The sequence below is a fragment of the Echinops telfairi genome, unplaced genomic scaffold (assembly GCF_000313985.2).
Source record: "Echinops telfairi isolate 266 unplaced genomic scaffold, ASM31398v2 ScPeMD7_5;HRSCAF=22, whole genome shotgun sequence".
Lineage (NCBI taxonomy): Eukaryota > Metazoa > Chordata > Mammalia > Afrosoricida > Tenrecidae > Echinops > Echinops telfairi.
Window position 1 is genome coordinate 44,043,754 of NW_022103901.1, and position 16,546 is coordinate 44,060,299.

The 16,546-nt window shown below is 34.6% G+C and overlaps 1 protein-coding gene across 1 annotated transcript in view; it reads left to right on the forward strand.

Annotated features, from left to right (window-relative positions):
- NEK1 (NIMA related kinase 1) overlaps positions 1-16,546 on the forward strand; it is a 214,313-nt gene that overhangs the window by 37,985 nt on the left and 159,782 nt on the right. The window contains exons 8-11 of the mRNA XM_045286060.1: positions 757-811; positions 3,704-3,904; positions 12,573-12,633; positions 15,618-15,775. Of these exons, the coding sequence (XP_045141995.1) occupies positions 757-811; positions 3,704-3,904; positions 12,573-12,633; positions 15,618-15,775 (475 nt within the window). The remainder of the gene's footprint in view (positions 1-756; positions 812-3,703; positions 3,905-12,572; positions 12,634-15,617; positions 15,776-16,546) is intronic.

Consider the following 16,546-nt stretch of genomic DNA (forward strand, 5'->3'; position numbering starts at 1 on the left):
TTTGATGTGAGAGGGATAGTGCATTTGGAGTTTGTTCCACCTGGTTAAACTGTTATTCCAGCTTTCTATTTAGAGGTTCTGAAAAGATTGTGTAACAGTGTGTGACAAAAGCCTGATTTGTGACAGACGGGACTGGCAAAACCAGTTATGTCAGTGTGTCAGTTTTTTGCAAAAAGCAGCATGCCTCTCTTGTCCCATGCACCTTAATCACCTGGCCTCTTTCCATGTGACTTCTTTTTGTTTCCGCAATTGAAGAGGGACATGGAAGGACAGCTAGTTGATGACTTGGAAGAGGTGAGGAAAAAAGTGAGGGAGGTTCTGTCAGCCATCCAAACAGATGAGTTTGAAAAATGTTTCCAAGAATGGAATTGTAGATTTGACAAATATATTAAGTGTAATGGAGAGTACTTTGAAGGTGATAAGACTGTTCTATTAAAAAAATTAAATACATAACTTTGGAAAAATAATAAATTTCATTTTTTGGTGTACTCCCTCATATTTTATTGATTTTATTATTTTTAAAATTAAATTTCTCTAATGAAACTTTAAAATAATTGACTCATGACCCATTGTTTATCTAATCTGGAACCACTGTTTTTGTCATTGTTTTTGGCTGAAAATGTTTTTCAAGGAAATGTTTAATGCAACACATTTTTTCCCCAAGCATGTTCATGAAACTTTTGTTTATTTTAAATAAATAAAAAAATTTAAATAAGCTGATACTTAGAGGAAATTTATCATTTTTCTCTTCTCTAGTGACATTTGGGCTCTTGGGTGTGTCCTGTATGAGATGTGCACACTTAAACATGCAGTAAGTAAAAGTTTCTGAAGTGGTAGATAATAAATTCTATCAAAAGTGTCTAGAATTTTTATTATTTTTAATTATATGTCTCCTTTTAGATGACCTAGTAATATAAATTCTAATTCAGTTTTAAATTTCTCCTCTCTTTTCTAATGCCTAAATAGAAAATGTTTTTTTCCCCAACATCTTTGCATGTATAATATATATGTTTATGTTGTGTATCTTACTATAATACATATTTAATATTTTTACATAAAATTATTCCTAAAGGCAGATTGAGATTTTGTGATCTTCTTAATCTTAAATTCATTTACCATGAATGTGATATTTTAGTTTAGCAAATTTTATTAGTTTTATTTGGTCAAATCTCATGAAAAGACCCATATTATTTGAGTTTGGAACTGAAATTATTTAAGTATGTTTGTCCAACATTTAGTGAGGGATTTTGTTATTTTAAATATCTTTAATTCTGATAAATGAAAATTTTTATATTTGAAGCTATTAATGCAACAGAAAGTGAGAATTTTTGTTTTAATTAAGTTGACTCTAACACTGCTTTGAAAAAAAGGTTTTCCTATTGTTTACATAATATTTTCAATATAGAAAATCTTAGAAAATATGAAAATATTAAAAAGTTAATACAAAACTATAAACAATTTTTCCATCCAAATTACTTACCTACAATATTAGGTTGTATCTTTCTAGGCTTTATTTAAATTGATTTATAAAATAATTTTCCCCTCCACAAAGTTTTTTTTTTTAATCGTTTTACTGGGGGCTCTTACTGCTCTTATCACAATCCATACATCCATCCATTGTGTCAAGCACATTTATACATATGTTGCTGTCATCATTTTCAAAATATTTTCTTTCTACTTGAGCCCTTGATATCAACTCCTTATTCTGCCCTCCCCACCCTTCCTCCCTCATGAATCCTTGATAATTTACAAGATATTTTCCCTCATGTCTTACACCGACATGGGGTGTAACACAAAGTTTTATTATGCTGTATAAACAGTTGCATATTGACCCCAAACCCATCTGAAGCCAATAGGACATCCCCTCATAAAAGGAAGACATGAGTCAACCAGGGTGCAGTATAACACCGATGAAACACACAATAGGCGTCTGGTTCTTTAAGGCTTCCTCACCCCCACTATCAAGACCCCAGTCCTGCCTTTCAGTTCTGGCTAGATCGGAGCATGGACACTGGTACAGGTAAGGGCTCACAACACACAGAATCTAGGTCAGATAAACTCCTCAGGAACAGAAATGGGAGTAGAGATACCAGGAAGGTGGAGGGAAGGTGGTGGGAGGAAGGGGGAACTGATCTCAATGATAGATGCTTAACATCCTCCCCCAGGGGGAGGAACAACAGAAATGTGGGTGAAGGGAGACAGCAGTTGGTATAAGATATGAAAATAATAATAATTTGTAATTTATCAATGGATCATGAGAGTAGAAGGGAGGGAAAAAAGAGGAACTAATACTAAGGTTCAAATAGAAAGTAAATGATAATGGCAATATAAGTGCAAATGTGCTTGATACAATTGATGTGTGGATTGTTAGAAGAGCTGTAAGAGCCCCCAATAAGATGATCCTTTTAAAAAAAAATTCAAGTTCTCACCTTCCCCAGGCCTTCATCCTTATGCTGTTTATAAACAGTACAATGCTACAGAATGGTCTGTGAGAAGAAAAGATATTATGAAAACTAATGTCTAAATTAACTCCATGCCTTTGATAATTGTAGTCTACACATCATTTCCCTTAATAAAAAGGATTCATAACCAAAAAACCCCAGTTGTATATCTTCCTTGTCATGCTTTCTAATGATATAAATCACCATTATTTTGTAAGAGTGTATCAGTTGAGAGAGAAATGAAACTCCTCTAGTCCAGAAACAGAGAACCAAATCTTCTATACATTTAGAATTCCTTTTAAAATGCATAGACATTTCTAGAAGATTGCATCGCACATAGATTCTTAAAAGTTGGAATTGCATTTAAAATGTGGCTAGAAGAGCTTACCACTTAACAGAACTCATAATTTAGACAATCTCTTTTACCCAAGATTTATTTTATGCCATATTTTCTTTTCTTTATGTAATACACAACTGTTTACATTTTTTTTTTAATGGAAGAGTCAAAAATTTAATTTTACTTTCCTTCAAAAGAAACCTTATAGATTTTAAATTACCTGCCTTTTATTTTAGAAATTTTAGAGTTTATATTATTTTCATCTGAAAATGTTTATTCCAGTAAATAAAATTTTTATTCCCCCTTGCAATATTTGCCACATTTCTGATAACATGATTTTATTTCATTTTTTTCAGCAGTTTTATTAGCACCTGATTTAAACATCATAGACTTGATTAGTTCAATCGTTCAAAAATATGAAGGGGGAATTGTACAATTATGACCACATCCATCCTAGAGCCTTCCCTCCCCACATGGTTGATTCACCTCCAGAGTGAGCTGTTTAAGCAAGATCAGCTCCAGTGCTCCCCACCCCACCCCCAGCCTTCCTCAGTTGCTCCCTGTCTCCCCTTTCCCTCCCCATCGCCCAGCCCCTCCCTTGCAGATGTGCAATATATACCAGATAATAGTGACCAGAGTTAAGGAGGAAGGCATTTAGAGAATTACTACTTTTATATTATATTTTCCAAACTTTAGTTCTATAGTTATTTTTTTTTGTTTTAGTTGTCACACGAGAGGCATCTTATTATAGTCTCTTTGAAATATCTTTATAAGTGACCAAGGGAACCTTGCTGTAGAGTACATAGGGTGATTAAAATATTTGAAAAAAGTTTCTCTTTTATCTTAATAGGAAAAGAACTACTTGTTATTAACAATTTCAATTTATGTATGTTTCATGTATGTGAATTTCTTTTCTGGATTTTAGTTTGAAGCTGGCAATATGAAAAACCTGGTACTCAAGATCATATCTGGATCTTTTCCACCTGTGTCTTTGCATTATTCCTATGATCTCCGCAATCTGCTCGCTCAGTTATTTAAAAGAAATCCTAGGGATAGACCGTCTGTCAGCTCCATATTGGGCAAAGGCTTTATAGCCAAACGTATTGAAAAATTTCTCTCACCTCAGGTATGTTTTTTTACTTTATAACTAAAATGTAACTGGGAGGTACGCTGTTTACCCTACCTTTTGGTGGAGAGCACACGAGAACCTTATTGTGTTGTTGTTAAGGACCACGGAGTCAGTTCTGACTCCTAGCAGCCCTATGGACTACAGCGTCATCCTCACATTGGTCTTAGGTTTGAGCCCATTGTTGTGACCACTGTGTCAATCCATCTTGTTGAGGGCCTGCCTCTTTTTCACTACCTTTCTAGTTTTACCAAGAATGATTTCCTTCTCCAGGGATTGGTCTCTCCTGACAACCTGCAGGGATGCCTTATCTTCTTCAGACTACTCTGGGGGCATCTTCCATTCTGATATAATTATTTTTCTTTCTATTTGCTTTCAAATTGTGAGTTATTTCTCTGTCTCTTGAGTTACTAACTGTAAAATTATTAAACCTTTTTGTGCCTCATTTTCTGTACTTATGAACAATGGGATTATTAGTATATCTTAAGGTTGTTAGGGAAATGTGGAGTGATGTGTAACATAGAGTGAATGTTGACTATATTCTATATCAATATATGAACTTATGCTTAATAAAAAAGGAACCAAGGAAAAGGAAAAACCTGGAATTTAAAAAGAAAAAAAAATTAAAAAAATGGCAAAAATGATTTATATACCTTATATACTCATGTATAAGCTGAGTTTTTAGCCCCCTTTTAATGCAGTTTTTATGGTAAAATTAGGTGCCTCGGCTGATATTCAGGTCGGCTTATAATTGAGTAATATGGTAGCTATGATCAACCAAGAGTCATTATTTTATGTTTTATGTTCAGTGTCACCTTTGCTAATTTTAATGATCACTTTTAAACTATAAAATATCTAAGAACATTGTATTGATTATTTTATATGCTGTTGGAGAAGGAAGTATCCTGGCTTAACTGAACATTCATATAAACAATTACTCTTTAGAGCACAGGGATGTAGATATAATTATTACTACTAGGAGAATATATTAGTAAGACAGCTAATAAGAATTTGAAGGTTACTTGTATAGACATGGCAATGTGGCAGTCTCATAAGACTTCTTTGTTACTTCCTAGTCTCGGAAATTTGGGTGACTCGTAAGACGTCTTTGTTATAAATAATGTTTACAAGGACAGTTTTGTGATGCAATATATTACTGTTTTTTGGCAACTACCAGAGAGGAAAGAATGGCTTCTCTTTATCATGCTGAACCCCTCACCTTCATACCATCACCCTCCAATACTAACTGCTAGGGCATACAGCTTTAGGGCTGAAGCATTAGAATTCAACTAACTAGTGAAAAACCAGAAACAGTTCAAGTCTGATATACTACAAACTTAAAATGTGGAAAGAACAGGTGGCAGATTTTGATTATTAACAATATTGTATGCTTAATAACTACATAGCCCCTTGTTGCTAATTTAGCATCACTTAGATTTAATTCTTATAAAAACACTTTTATCTTTTGTTCTTAAGATTTATAGTATGTATTACTGAAGGAACCTTATTGGTATAGTGGACTACATTTGGGGTTGCTAATGTTAACGTCAGCAATTTGAAATCACCCGCTGCTCTGTGGGAGAAAGATGAGGCTTTCTGCTTCTATAAAGATGTACAGAGATCCTTTGGGTATATATTTTTTAGCATCTAGGTGAGAAAGTTTATGATAATATTTCTTATGTTATAAAAACTACAATTTTGAAAAATTATGAATTTCATTGCAACACTTACACTATTATTATCCACTAGTATTAAAATATTCTGTACAAAATTTTAACCCCTAAATCCTCTCATAGCTACTAGTCAAGATACACATAGCTCATTTCTCAGTTTTGTATGTTCTAGTAACTTGATCTTGATTGTAGCTAGACAAATTATGGACAAGCTTGTTCACTAGGAATATGGGTGTAGCACACAACACACCTTCTTTTTTTGTGATGTATATAATATCTAGAACCATGGGATTTACCAGCCCAAATGTTAATGCCCACTATCACTGTGAGTGGGTGTGGATATGTGGTTGCGTCATTATTTTCAGTTTCATATCTCAATAGAACATGAAAATCTCAGATGTTGAGAATGTTCTATCTCTAAGTGATTGTTTCAGAGCTATCATAGTTATTATGAACCTCTCCCCAGAAAGGGTTGACACATGATGACAGGTGGGGTCATATACTCTTATATTGCACAACCAAACCAGTACTTGGCAACTGGCAGGAATTCCACAAATGAAGTAGGTGCTTTGCCAGTTTTTATATATTTTTCATCAAAACCACAAATGACACTCAAACTGTCCTTAATAAGGGAGCTTCAAAAACAGTAAAGGAAAAGTTGTATTATCTTTTAATTCTGTTTTCTCATGAATTTTTGAGGCCCCCTCACACTCTGAAAAAAATCAGTAGCTGAAGGTGCCACCCCAAAGCAAAGTGGCTTTATGCTTTGTAAGAATGAAAGACTTACAATAAACTAAAGTATGATCACATGTGCAATTTCCTATAATTCATAACCATGGTAGACATGATAGAGCTATCCAGATATCACTTGTTACATGCAGGCAGTCTCTTTTTCCTCTCAAGATGAAACAAGAATGTGACAGACTGATATTCTGTCCTTACATTGGGGGGATTCTTACCCACAGCTGTCCAACTAGTGTACATATTCTTCCAACTGAAAGACTACTGCCACACAGATTTCTCTTTCAGAGACAGGGCCATGTGAAATTAGAATTAGCAGTGTTTAAATTTTTTATTGTAACTTAAAAGTCAAAAGAATATCTTTGAGTTCTTATATCCAAATGAAATATAACAGGAGTGGCACGCAGACCTTTAGCAAGGTTAGTTTTATTCAGTTATTAACAGTGAATCCTCTTCACCTTACATTTGAGGCTCACTGGGTTTTGGATGCAAACAGCTCAGGAAGCAAGGATGCTTGCTTACTCCCTGTTAAATCCTGTTGATTCAAATGGTGGTGGCTAGGCTCATTGTGATTGGAATCTTCAGAGCAGAGAATTAACAATTAACAATCTTACTTTTTTTTCTTAGTGGAGCTAAACATGATAAAGGGCAAAAGGGAGCAATTCAGTTGTTTTTTTTTGGTAGAGAATTTCAGCTTAATTTTTAAATCTTTGCATAGTTTAGATGTGACCAATTCCTTGATGTATGAGTGCTAAAGTATGTCTGGCTCTTGATGGGGATAAATGATAATGGAAGAAATCATAAAGTAAAAGAGGTAAAAAGAAATTTTAAAGGGTAGTCCTAGAAGACAAGACAAAGTGCTCTAATTGAAACAAAAAAAACCTTCCAAAACAAAAAAGAACAGGATTAGCATTTAAGCTGAAAGAGAAAAATCTAAGATTCAAATTGCACTATTGAAGGATGCTATGGGCAAACTATTTAATGATGTAAGAAACATTAAAAGAAGATGGGAGATGACTCTCCCAATAAGAATTTGCTTACATTTAGCCATTTAAAGATTTAGAATATGATTAAGAGCCACTCGTACTGAAAGAAAATGCATAGGCGGCACTGAAGGCATTGATCACCAAACAAGCCTCCGAGGACTGATATAACACTAAGGAGATACGTCAACAAATGCAAGATTGAAAGCACTTACTTGTTTATGTCAAGACATTTGGAAGACAGCTACTTGGCTAAATGACTGAAAGAAATACATATTCATACCTATTCCAAAGTAAGGTGATAAAATATAACATGGAAATTGTTCAGTAATATCATTAATTACATGCAAGTAAAATTTTGCTGAAGATAATGTAAAAGCTGTCCAAGCCAAATTCACAAGCTAGATCTTGAATGAAACCAAAGAATATCAGAAAGATAGTTACATATGTCTCATTTACTATGCAAAGGCATTTGACATCTTGAATCATAACAAGTCATGGATTACATTGTGAAGAATGAGAATTCCAGAGCAATTAATTGTGCTCATATTGAAACCTGTATGGAGACCAAGAGACAATCATTTGAAAAAAAACAAGGGAAGACTGCATTGTTTCAAATCAGCAAAGGTGTGCATCAGGATTGTATCCTTTCACCATACTTAATCTATGTGCTTAACAAATAAACTGAGAAACTAAAGTACTAAACACAACACAGAATTAGAATTGGCGGAAGACACATTAACTGAGATTATCAGATGATACTGATAACTTATTGATAAAGGTCAAAGAGTACAATAAAAATTACATCTGAACATGAAGAAAATTAGAATTCTTACATGTGGGCCACAAACATAATAAATGGCAAAGAGATGGAAGTTGTTGAGAATTTCATTCTACTGGGATCAACAAAATGTGCTTGTGAAAACAAGAGCAAAGAAATTGGGTGACATTAGATCGGACAGATCTATTAATTTCTTTAAAATCTTAAAAAGTCACCATCATGACTGCGGTCTACCTGACAAGAGCAGGGCTCTCAGTGGGCATTTTACACAAGAGGAGTCAAGATCCTGAAGCATTCTTGGAAGAATTATAATAGGAAATGAAACATGACTTTACCAGGATGGTTCTGAAGAAAAAGCACAGTTGGAGCGGAGACCACAAAGACTGGGAAGTAGTCCAGTCAAAGCAAGAGCAGATGGGCCAAGATCAAGGACCATGGCAGCAGTTTGAGCTACTTGAGGTGTTTTGCTTGCGGACTTTCCGAAGTGCCGGAGAATGATACCAGCTGCTGCTCATGAAAGTGTTTTGAAGAAGTTAGCCACCGCCTCAGCAGAAACAGCGCCCGAGAACGCTTCACCGGCCAGTCTTCTATCATGACAGTGCTCCAACTCAGCTTCGCATCAAACAAGAAGAGTTAACAGTTTTACTGGTAGAAAATTCATGCACCGTAAAATTCAGTGGTTTAAATCTATTAAAGAGTGCGCAATCATCACCACAATACGTTTTAGAACTTTTTCTTCATCCTTGTATCCATCATTATTTGCCATTACTCTCTAACCTCCCCTGACATATCCCTAAAGAACTATTAATTTAGTTAACTGTGTCTATAGACATACTGATCTTGAATTTCATTTACAAAACAAAAGCAAAAAACCCCAACAATGACAGCAAAGTAAAACAAAAACCTCAATCCAAAAGGAAGCAGAAGATAATTAGAAACTAGAACAAATTAAAAATGGGTCAAAAGGCAAGCAAATGAGAATTGTTCAATGTTAAACTAACTATATCTGTAGTGATCTATTTTCAAATTATACCCATTTGTGGGCAAGACTGTTCACATCCCTCATCAATGGTCTGAGGGAGGTCAATGGAGTTTTAATCCATGGAGCAGCTCTGTGAATGGATTTGGAGCTTTCCCGACTGTCTTCCGTAAGCCTCAGAAAATGGGAAGGCCCTCTGTCCTTTGGAGATGGACCGAATAGCTGGTATTGATTTTGCTTGAGTGTATATTGAGAAAGAAAGTTTTTATTTTGAATTTTTACCTTTTAATTGCACTTTCCACAATTTTTTGCAGTCCTCTTGTATAGCGTGTTCAGCCAGAAGAACAACCAGAATGCTCCTTAAATAGAAAACTGTGTCTCGCTCACTTTGTACCTATTAGGAGGGGCAGTCATTGGAAAAGGATATCATGCTTGGTAAAGTACGGGTTGGTAAAAAAGAGGGGGTTCCACAATGAGATGATTTGACACGGTGGCTGCAACAATGGGCTCAAACATAGCAACAATTGTATGGATGACAATTCCGGGCAACACTTGGTTCTCTTATTTATAAGGTCTTTATGAGATGGGACTGAATCGCCCCACCTAACAATTGGCTGTTCAGTTACATATTTTGTCCTCTATCATGCATCTGGGACATGTTGCCCATTCAGCTTACTTGATTTTTCTTTTACTCATTCAAAACCTCTTTTAAAAAGCAAGGATTTAAGTTTGGAAGTAAGATTTGCTTAAATTCTTACTAATAAATCTATTGCTTCCACCTTTTATTATATATATTTTATATTTGTGAGTTTTGGATAGTGTGTTTAGCACTTATTTATTGTGTACCTACCTACTGTAGACCTGGGACTATTTAAAGATTGGGATATAGCAGTGAACAAAATGCATAAAAACCTCTGTCTTCTTAGAACATAATTTGTTTGTGGGCTGAGCAGATGTGCTGGGGGAGTTGATACGTACTATGGAAAAAAAGGAGGAAATGGGATTAGAGAGTGCTATGATGGTAGATCTCAGTGAGATCTAGTAGATAACCAAGTAGATCTTTTTTCTTTTTAAGATCATTTTATTGGAGGCTCGTATAACTCTTATCACAATCCATCCATCCATTGTGTCAAGCACATTTGTACATTTGTTGCCATCATCATTCTCAAAACATTTGCTTTCTACCTGAGCCGCTAGTATCAGCTCCTCATTTTTCTCCACCCTGCCCATCCCCGCTCCCTTGAAACCTTGATAATTTATAAATTATTATTATTTTGTCATGTCTTACACTGTCCGACGTCTCCCTTCACCCGCTTTTCTGTTGTCCGTCCCCCAGGGTAGGGTTTATAGGTAGATCCTTGTGATCGGTTCCCCTTTTACCCCCCACCTTCTCCTTCCCCTCCTGGTATCGCTACTCTCATTATTGGTCCTGAGGGGTTAATCTGTCTTGGATTCCCTGTGTTTCCAGTTCTTATCTGTACCAGTGTACATCATCTGGTCTAGCCCGATTTGTAAGGTAGAATTGGGATCATGATAGTGGTAGGGAGAAAGCATTAAAGAACTAGAGGAAAGTTGAATGTTTCATCGTTGCTAGTAGATCTTATTGAGAAGATGAAATTTAACTGACACTTAAAAAATTGGTGAGGAATAGAGAGACAGGTAGATTATGTAGAACCTTGTTGAACTTTGGTTTTAACTGAAGTGTCAAACAGAGGAATGACAGTATATCACTTTAAAAATTTAATTGGATAGTAAATAGTTTATTGAGAAAGTACAATTTCCCAAGTAGAAAACCATTATGAGAGAAAATACTTGAAATGTAGTTACTTTAAACAATTTAATGTCTGTTTATGGGAGAAAGACAGGCTTTCTACTCTCGTAAAGAGTTACTGTCTTTGAAACCCTCAGTGGCAGTTCTACTATGCCCTGTACAGCCATATGGGTCAGAATCAATTCAATGACAATGAATAATGTCTGTTTAATGAATGTATAAACCCTTAAAGAAAACCAAACCAAACAAAAAACTCCCACTGCCATCAAGGTGGTCCTAACTCATAGGGACCCTATTCTAAAGGACAGAGTTAGAACTGCCTCATGAATTTCCAAGCCTATTCATCTTTATGGAAGCTGACTGCCACATCTTTCTCGGATTTCCACTGCTGAACTTTTTGATTAGTAGCTGAGCTGTTTAATCCTCAAGCCTTTTTCTTGAGACTTCTCTGTGTGGTTAGCTAAGCATGTTAGCTACTATATTGCACACTCCAGCACAGGGATCCCAGAGTTTACTTGGACTTTACGAACCTCATCTCTCAATTAATGTAGGTATTCTTATAGGGGAAAATAAAATTTTACACTCAGAAATTGGAGGAAATTACTGAATTCTTGGGGAAACGAGATTATAAGACACTTCCTTTTTTTCCTTGAAAATCACTGAGAAAATGTGGGTGTACAGAAGAGAAAACACATTTGCTTCTCAAAATATGTTTATGTATGTTGGGCATTAAATAGATGTTCATAATAATGGTAAAAGGAGACACTTGTTTAATAATGTAAGAATATTTTTTATCCTCTAATTTGGTCACAATTATTTCTTTAAAAAGTGTGCAAACTCATTGACAGTGCTAAGAACATTCAGAATTAAGTTGAAATAAATGAGAGGTTAATCTTAGAGTGTTTTCTTTGATAATGAAGTGATTCTTTAGCAGTTTTGAAATTAATGAGACATATCAATATGTATATAGCAAGATCACTCCAGCTATGAGGTAGGTGTATTAGATTTCTGAGAGATGGATCAGATAAGCAATGTATGGAGGACTATGTGATGTAGTAGTTTAATTGGAGAAGAAACCCTGTCTGGAAAGTAATAAAAATAAATTGGTAAAATTGGAAAGGATGATGATGGCAACATATGTACAAATGTGCTTGACACAATTGATGTATGTATGGATTGTGATAAGAGTTGTATGAGCCCTAATAAAATGATTAAAAAAAAGATATACAGGCATCAGAAAAAGAAACACATATGCTATTGATATAATAGCATTCACTGTGAACATGTGTAACCAGATATTAATATGCAATATTGTTCCAATACTTTCTAATATACTTTTTAAAATAAAAAAAATTGGAAAAGAATATTGTGAAAGGAACTTGGTGAAAAAAACCAATTGATTTTATACTAGTATAGTTTATTTGACAACATAGAGGAGCCTTGGTGGCAGTGTGTAAAGCAATAGGCCGATAACGGAAAGTTAACCTTATTTGAACCAACCACCACTCCACAGGAGAGAGGTGGCAGTCTGTTTGCACAGAGACTCTCAGCCTGGGAAACCCGTTAGGGTACTTCTTCGTCCTACAGGGGGAATTGTTACAAGTTGGCTGTTTTGTTTTGTAGTTGACAACATGATTGTGACAGAAAAGAGAGAAAAAAAAAGTATTTTGGTTAATAGGGAGGGTTTTATTTTGGAAATTTAATCTTTTTGTAACCTCCTTTCCTTTCATTCTATCAAAGTTTATTGCAGAAGAATTTTGCCAGAAAACGTTTCAAAAGCTTGGAGCACAGTCTATACCAGGTAAAGGTAAATTAAATTTAATATAAGATCTTTTCACTTCTTTGCCATAATCATACTGGAGATATATGTAGATATAATAATTTGGGATAATTAGAGGATATGTAGAGAATTGTAGTGCTGTACTTAAGACATTTGGCTGCTAACCAAAAGGTCAGAGGTTCAAAACCACTAATGCTTCCATGAAAATGTTTTTCTTGGAAAAATACTTTACATTTAAAATAATGTTAAAGTAAGTAAAGGTGAAGTGAGATTATCTTACTAAGGATAGATTTTCTTTTAAATGTGGCCAATTGCCTTAAAATATTTGTGGGATTGTGGGCATAGTTATATATTAGATCAATATCTATCTATCTATATAACATATATTAAAGATAAAATTATATTTTTCCACATAATGATTTCAGAATGAATGTCTCAAATCATTGGAAAGTATTTAAGATTTAAGAAGTGTATTTTTCAAATATGGAACTTTTTAAAGCTCGATCATATTCTTCTCATGTTCTTCACTGTATTTTAAGTTTGACTTAATAAAGTAAATAGCATTTTATAAAGGTGAAGTCCTGCCTACTAGAAGTGGTGTGGCATTGTGTTGCTAAGGAAGGGCTGGGGCCAAAGACCTTTTATTGTTTTCTTGATTGCTGTCCTGTTGATTAGACTCCCTGTGTTCAGAGAAGATAAACTTACTACATAGAGTTTTCAAGCTTGTGATCTGAGAAGCAGTTCATCAGACCTGTCATCCAAGACACCCAACGTGGATTTGAACTTCCAGCCTCACAGCTAGTAATCAAGTCACTTAACTGAGAAACTCAGGATTCTATTTACACACTCTTAGTCTCACAATTGTCTATTCTTTTGTGCCCTTAGCCTCTTTTCTGGCATACAAAATATTTCTTTAGCTATATTAATACATTTAGCCAGGCTGTATATAGCATTGTTACTTTGTATTGCTGTGCCATGGTGGTGCACTGGGTTATGTGTACTGCTAGCCATACTGTGGGTTAAAGATGAAGCTTTCTGCTCCCGTAAAGATTTACAGCCAACCATCAATTTATGTGTTAATAATACTCTTTTTGGAAACTTAAAGGGTCAGTTCTACTCTGTCCTATAGAATTGCTCTGAGTCAGAATCAGAGTGAGGGTATTTTTTCCCCTTTTTTGTGTGTGTCTGTATTTTGATTTGATCTTGCAGTTGAACTCTCTCAATGGGAGTTTCCCTGTTTCCTAATTCCTCATCTGAATGGGTTAGAGTGTGTGTGTAAAACCATACCCATCACACTGTTTAGTTTTATGTCATCGCTAATTACTTAGGAATCTCTAAAATGCAACCCAAGTGACTACTATTATAAGAGTTTACTAAATTATAGGGATAGAGCATGTTCAATTTTAAAACTAAAAAGGAGAAAATAAAAATTAACCCAAATCTGGACATGCACGGCTATGTTTGATGTTTTCTGTTTGTTATTTACTTTCTTTCTGTGATGACATTGGAAAAATGGGATTGGGGATGTTTAACATTTTTTTTAAATTACAAAAACATAACTTCTACTTGATGTCTTTTAATTTACAGTAGTATGTAGCGAACATTTTCTAATGCAATTAGTAGGTGTTCTTTAAAGAATTGAGTCGAATGGTGGAATTTCATAGTGGACTACCAATTAAAAATGCCCTCTACTTTCACATTCTAATGGACGAACACTTGATAGAAGAGAAATTTAAGACATAAAAAGACAAAATAAGATAAAAACTAGGCTAGATGAGGAAGAAAATTCCTATTCAGGTGGGGAGTTTAAGCAGAGAAGTGCCTTAGCAGATACGGAAAGTCAGAGAGGAAAGAGCATTTTGATAAGGGTTGATGTAGACGGTACTTTTTGACCTCCTTGAATGCCCTTTGAGAGACATGAATAAATAGTACAATTTTTCTAATGGTTGTTGTTGGTTGCTATGGATTCAACCCCTGAATCATGGGGACTTTCTGTGCTACAGAATAGAACTGCTCCATAGGATTTTCTTGGCGGTAATCTTGTTTTTTCTTCTTAAAATAATTTTGTTTAGGGTTCATACAACTCTTATCACAATCCATATTTATATCCATTGTGTCAAGCGCATTTGTACATTTGGTTTGGCTGTAATCTTTATGGAAGCACATTACCAGGTCTTCCGAGAAGTTTCTGGTGGGATTGAACAGCCAACCATCTACCAATTGCTTTCTAATTAACTAACTGTAAACTCACCATAGTTTTAAAAGTGAACCATATCTAGGCTTCAATAAGTTTGATAAGTAGTGCTGCAGGGTTTGCCCTTGTGTATACATTTTTCTTTAAAATTTGTTATTGATGTAGAATACCCTCCAAACAGTTTGACTCATCTATATTCCCACCAGTAGACTATATGTAGAGTATATAGGAGCAACATATTAAAGTTACTATTAATAATAAAATGAATGTTCAAGATAGTAATGATGTTGATTTAATATTCTTAATTTGGAAGTTTCTTAGATAATGGATTTAAAAATATCATTTAAAATCTTTATCAATATGTAATTCACTACATATACCATACCACTTACAGTGTATAATTCAATGGTTTTAGTGTGTAGGGGTTTCAGACATTTTGTGGAAAAGTAGAATTAAAAGATAATGGACTTTTTCTACCAACTTTTTAAGAGATCCCCATCCCCACATAATATTCCCAAGTATGCATAACCATCACCATAGTCTGTTTTAGAAATGACCCTTTTTTCTTAATTGAAAAACTTCAATTTGTTTCAGGAATGTGGCTTTTTAGTTCTGTCTAAAGTTGTCTCGATGTAAAATCATTAAAATGAAGGCATTAACATGTGCTAAGAAATGAATATAGTTTTTAACAAGCAGTACCAAATTAAATATTGTCAATGATAATGAAAACAAAAATGTGCTCTCAAAGAATTTTCAAATTAAAAATGTAATATAAATTGGAAAAAAAAAATCTTTATATCTTTTCATATAGTGAAAAGACCAGCTTCAGGACAAAGCTTGGCTTCTGTTGTGCCTGCTCAGAAAATTACAAAGCCTGCTGCTAAATATGGAGTACCTTTGACATCTAAGAAATATGGAGATGCACCTAAAAAGTTACATGAAAAGAAGCCACTTCAAAAACATAAACAGGTATGATCCTGTTAGAAACTATATTAGTAATAAAATCAATATATTGCAGCTCATTTCAGTTATATTTATACAGTTGTTTTTATTACATTACCAAAACCACATTACTGTATATACTTGTATATAAGCCGAGTTCCCCCCAACCCCCCACTGGAACAATAATCAAAATAATCCAAATTCTTTAATGTACCAAACTACAATTTTTAAAAATTGTAGTTCTTATTGCTACTAAGAATCTAAGGAGCCAGACAATCTTGCACCTTGCTGAAAGGAAAATAGATAACATTTGCTGAAAGTCACCTTGAATAGAAATTTTTTTAAATGTTTAAACTCTCTGACTTAGAAATAAGATTCCTTGGACTTTACCCTAAGAAAATTATAGGAGATATTAGTAATAAGGGTTGGTTACCAAGAGGAACTGGAATTGGAATATTGAAAATGACTCGAATATCCAACAAAACAAAAAGAAAAACAAACCAAATTCTCTACCATCGAGTTGACTGATACTGACCCTGTAGGACAGGGTAGAACTGCCCTGTGGGTTTCTGAGACTGTAACTCTTTTTTTGGTAATCATTTTATTGGGGGCTTGTACAATTCTTATCACAATCCATACATCAATCCATTGTGCCAAGCACGTATGTACATTTGTTGCCCTCATCATTCTCAAAACATTTGCCTTCTACTTTAGCCCTTAATATCGGCTGCTCATTTTCCCCCCTCCCTCCCCACTTCTCCCTCCCTCATGAACCCTTCATAATTCATAAATTATTAT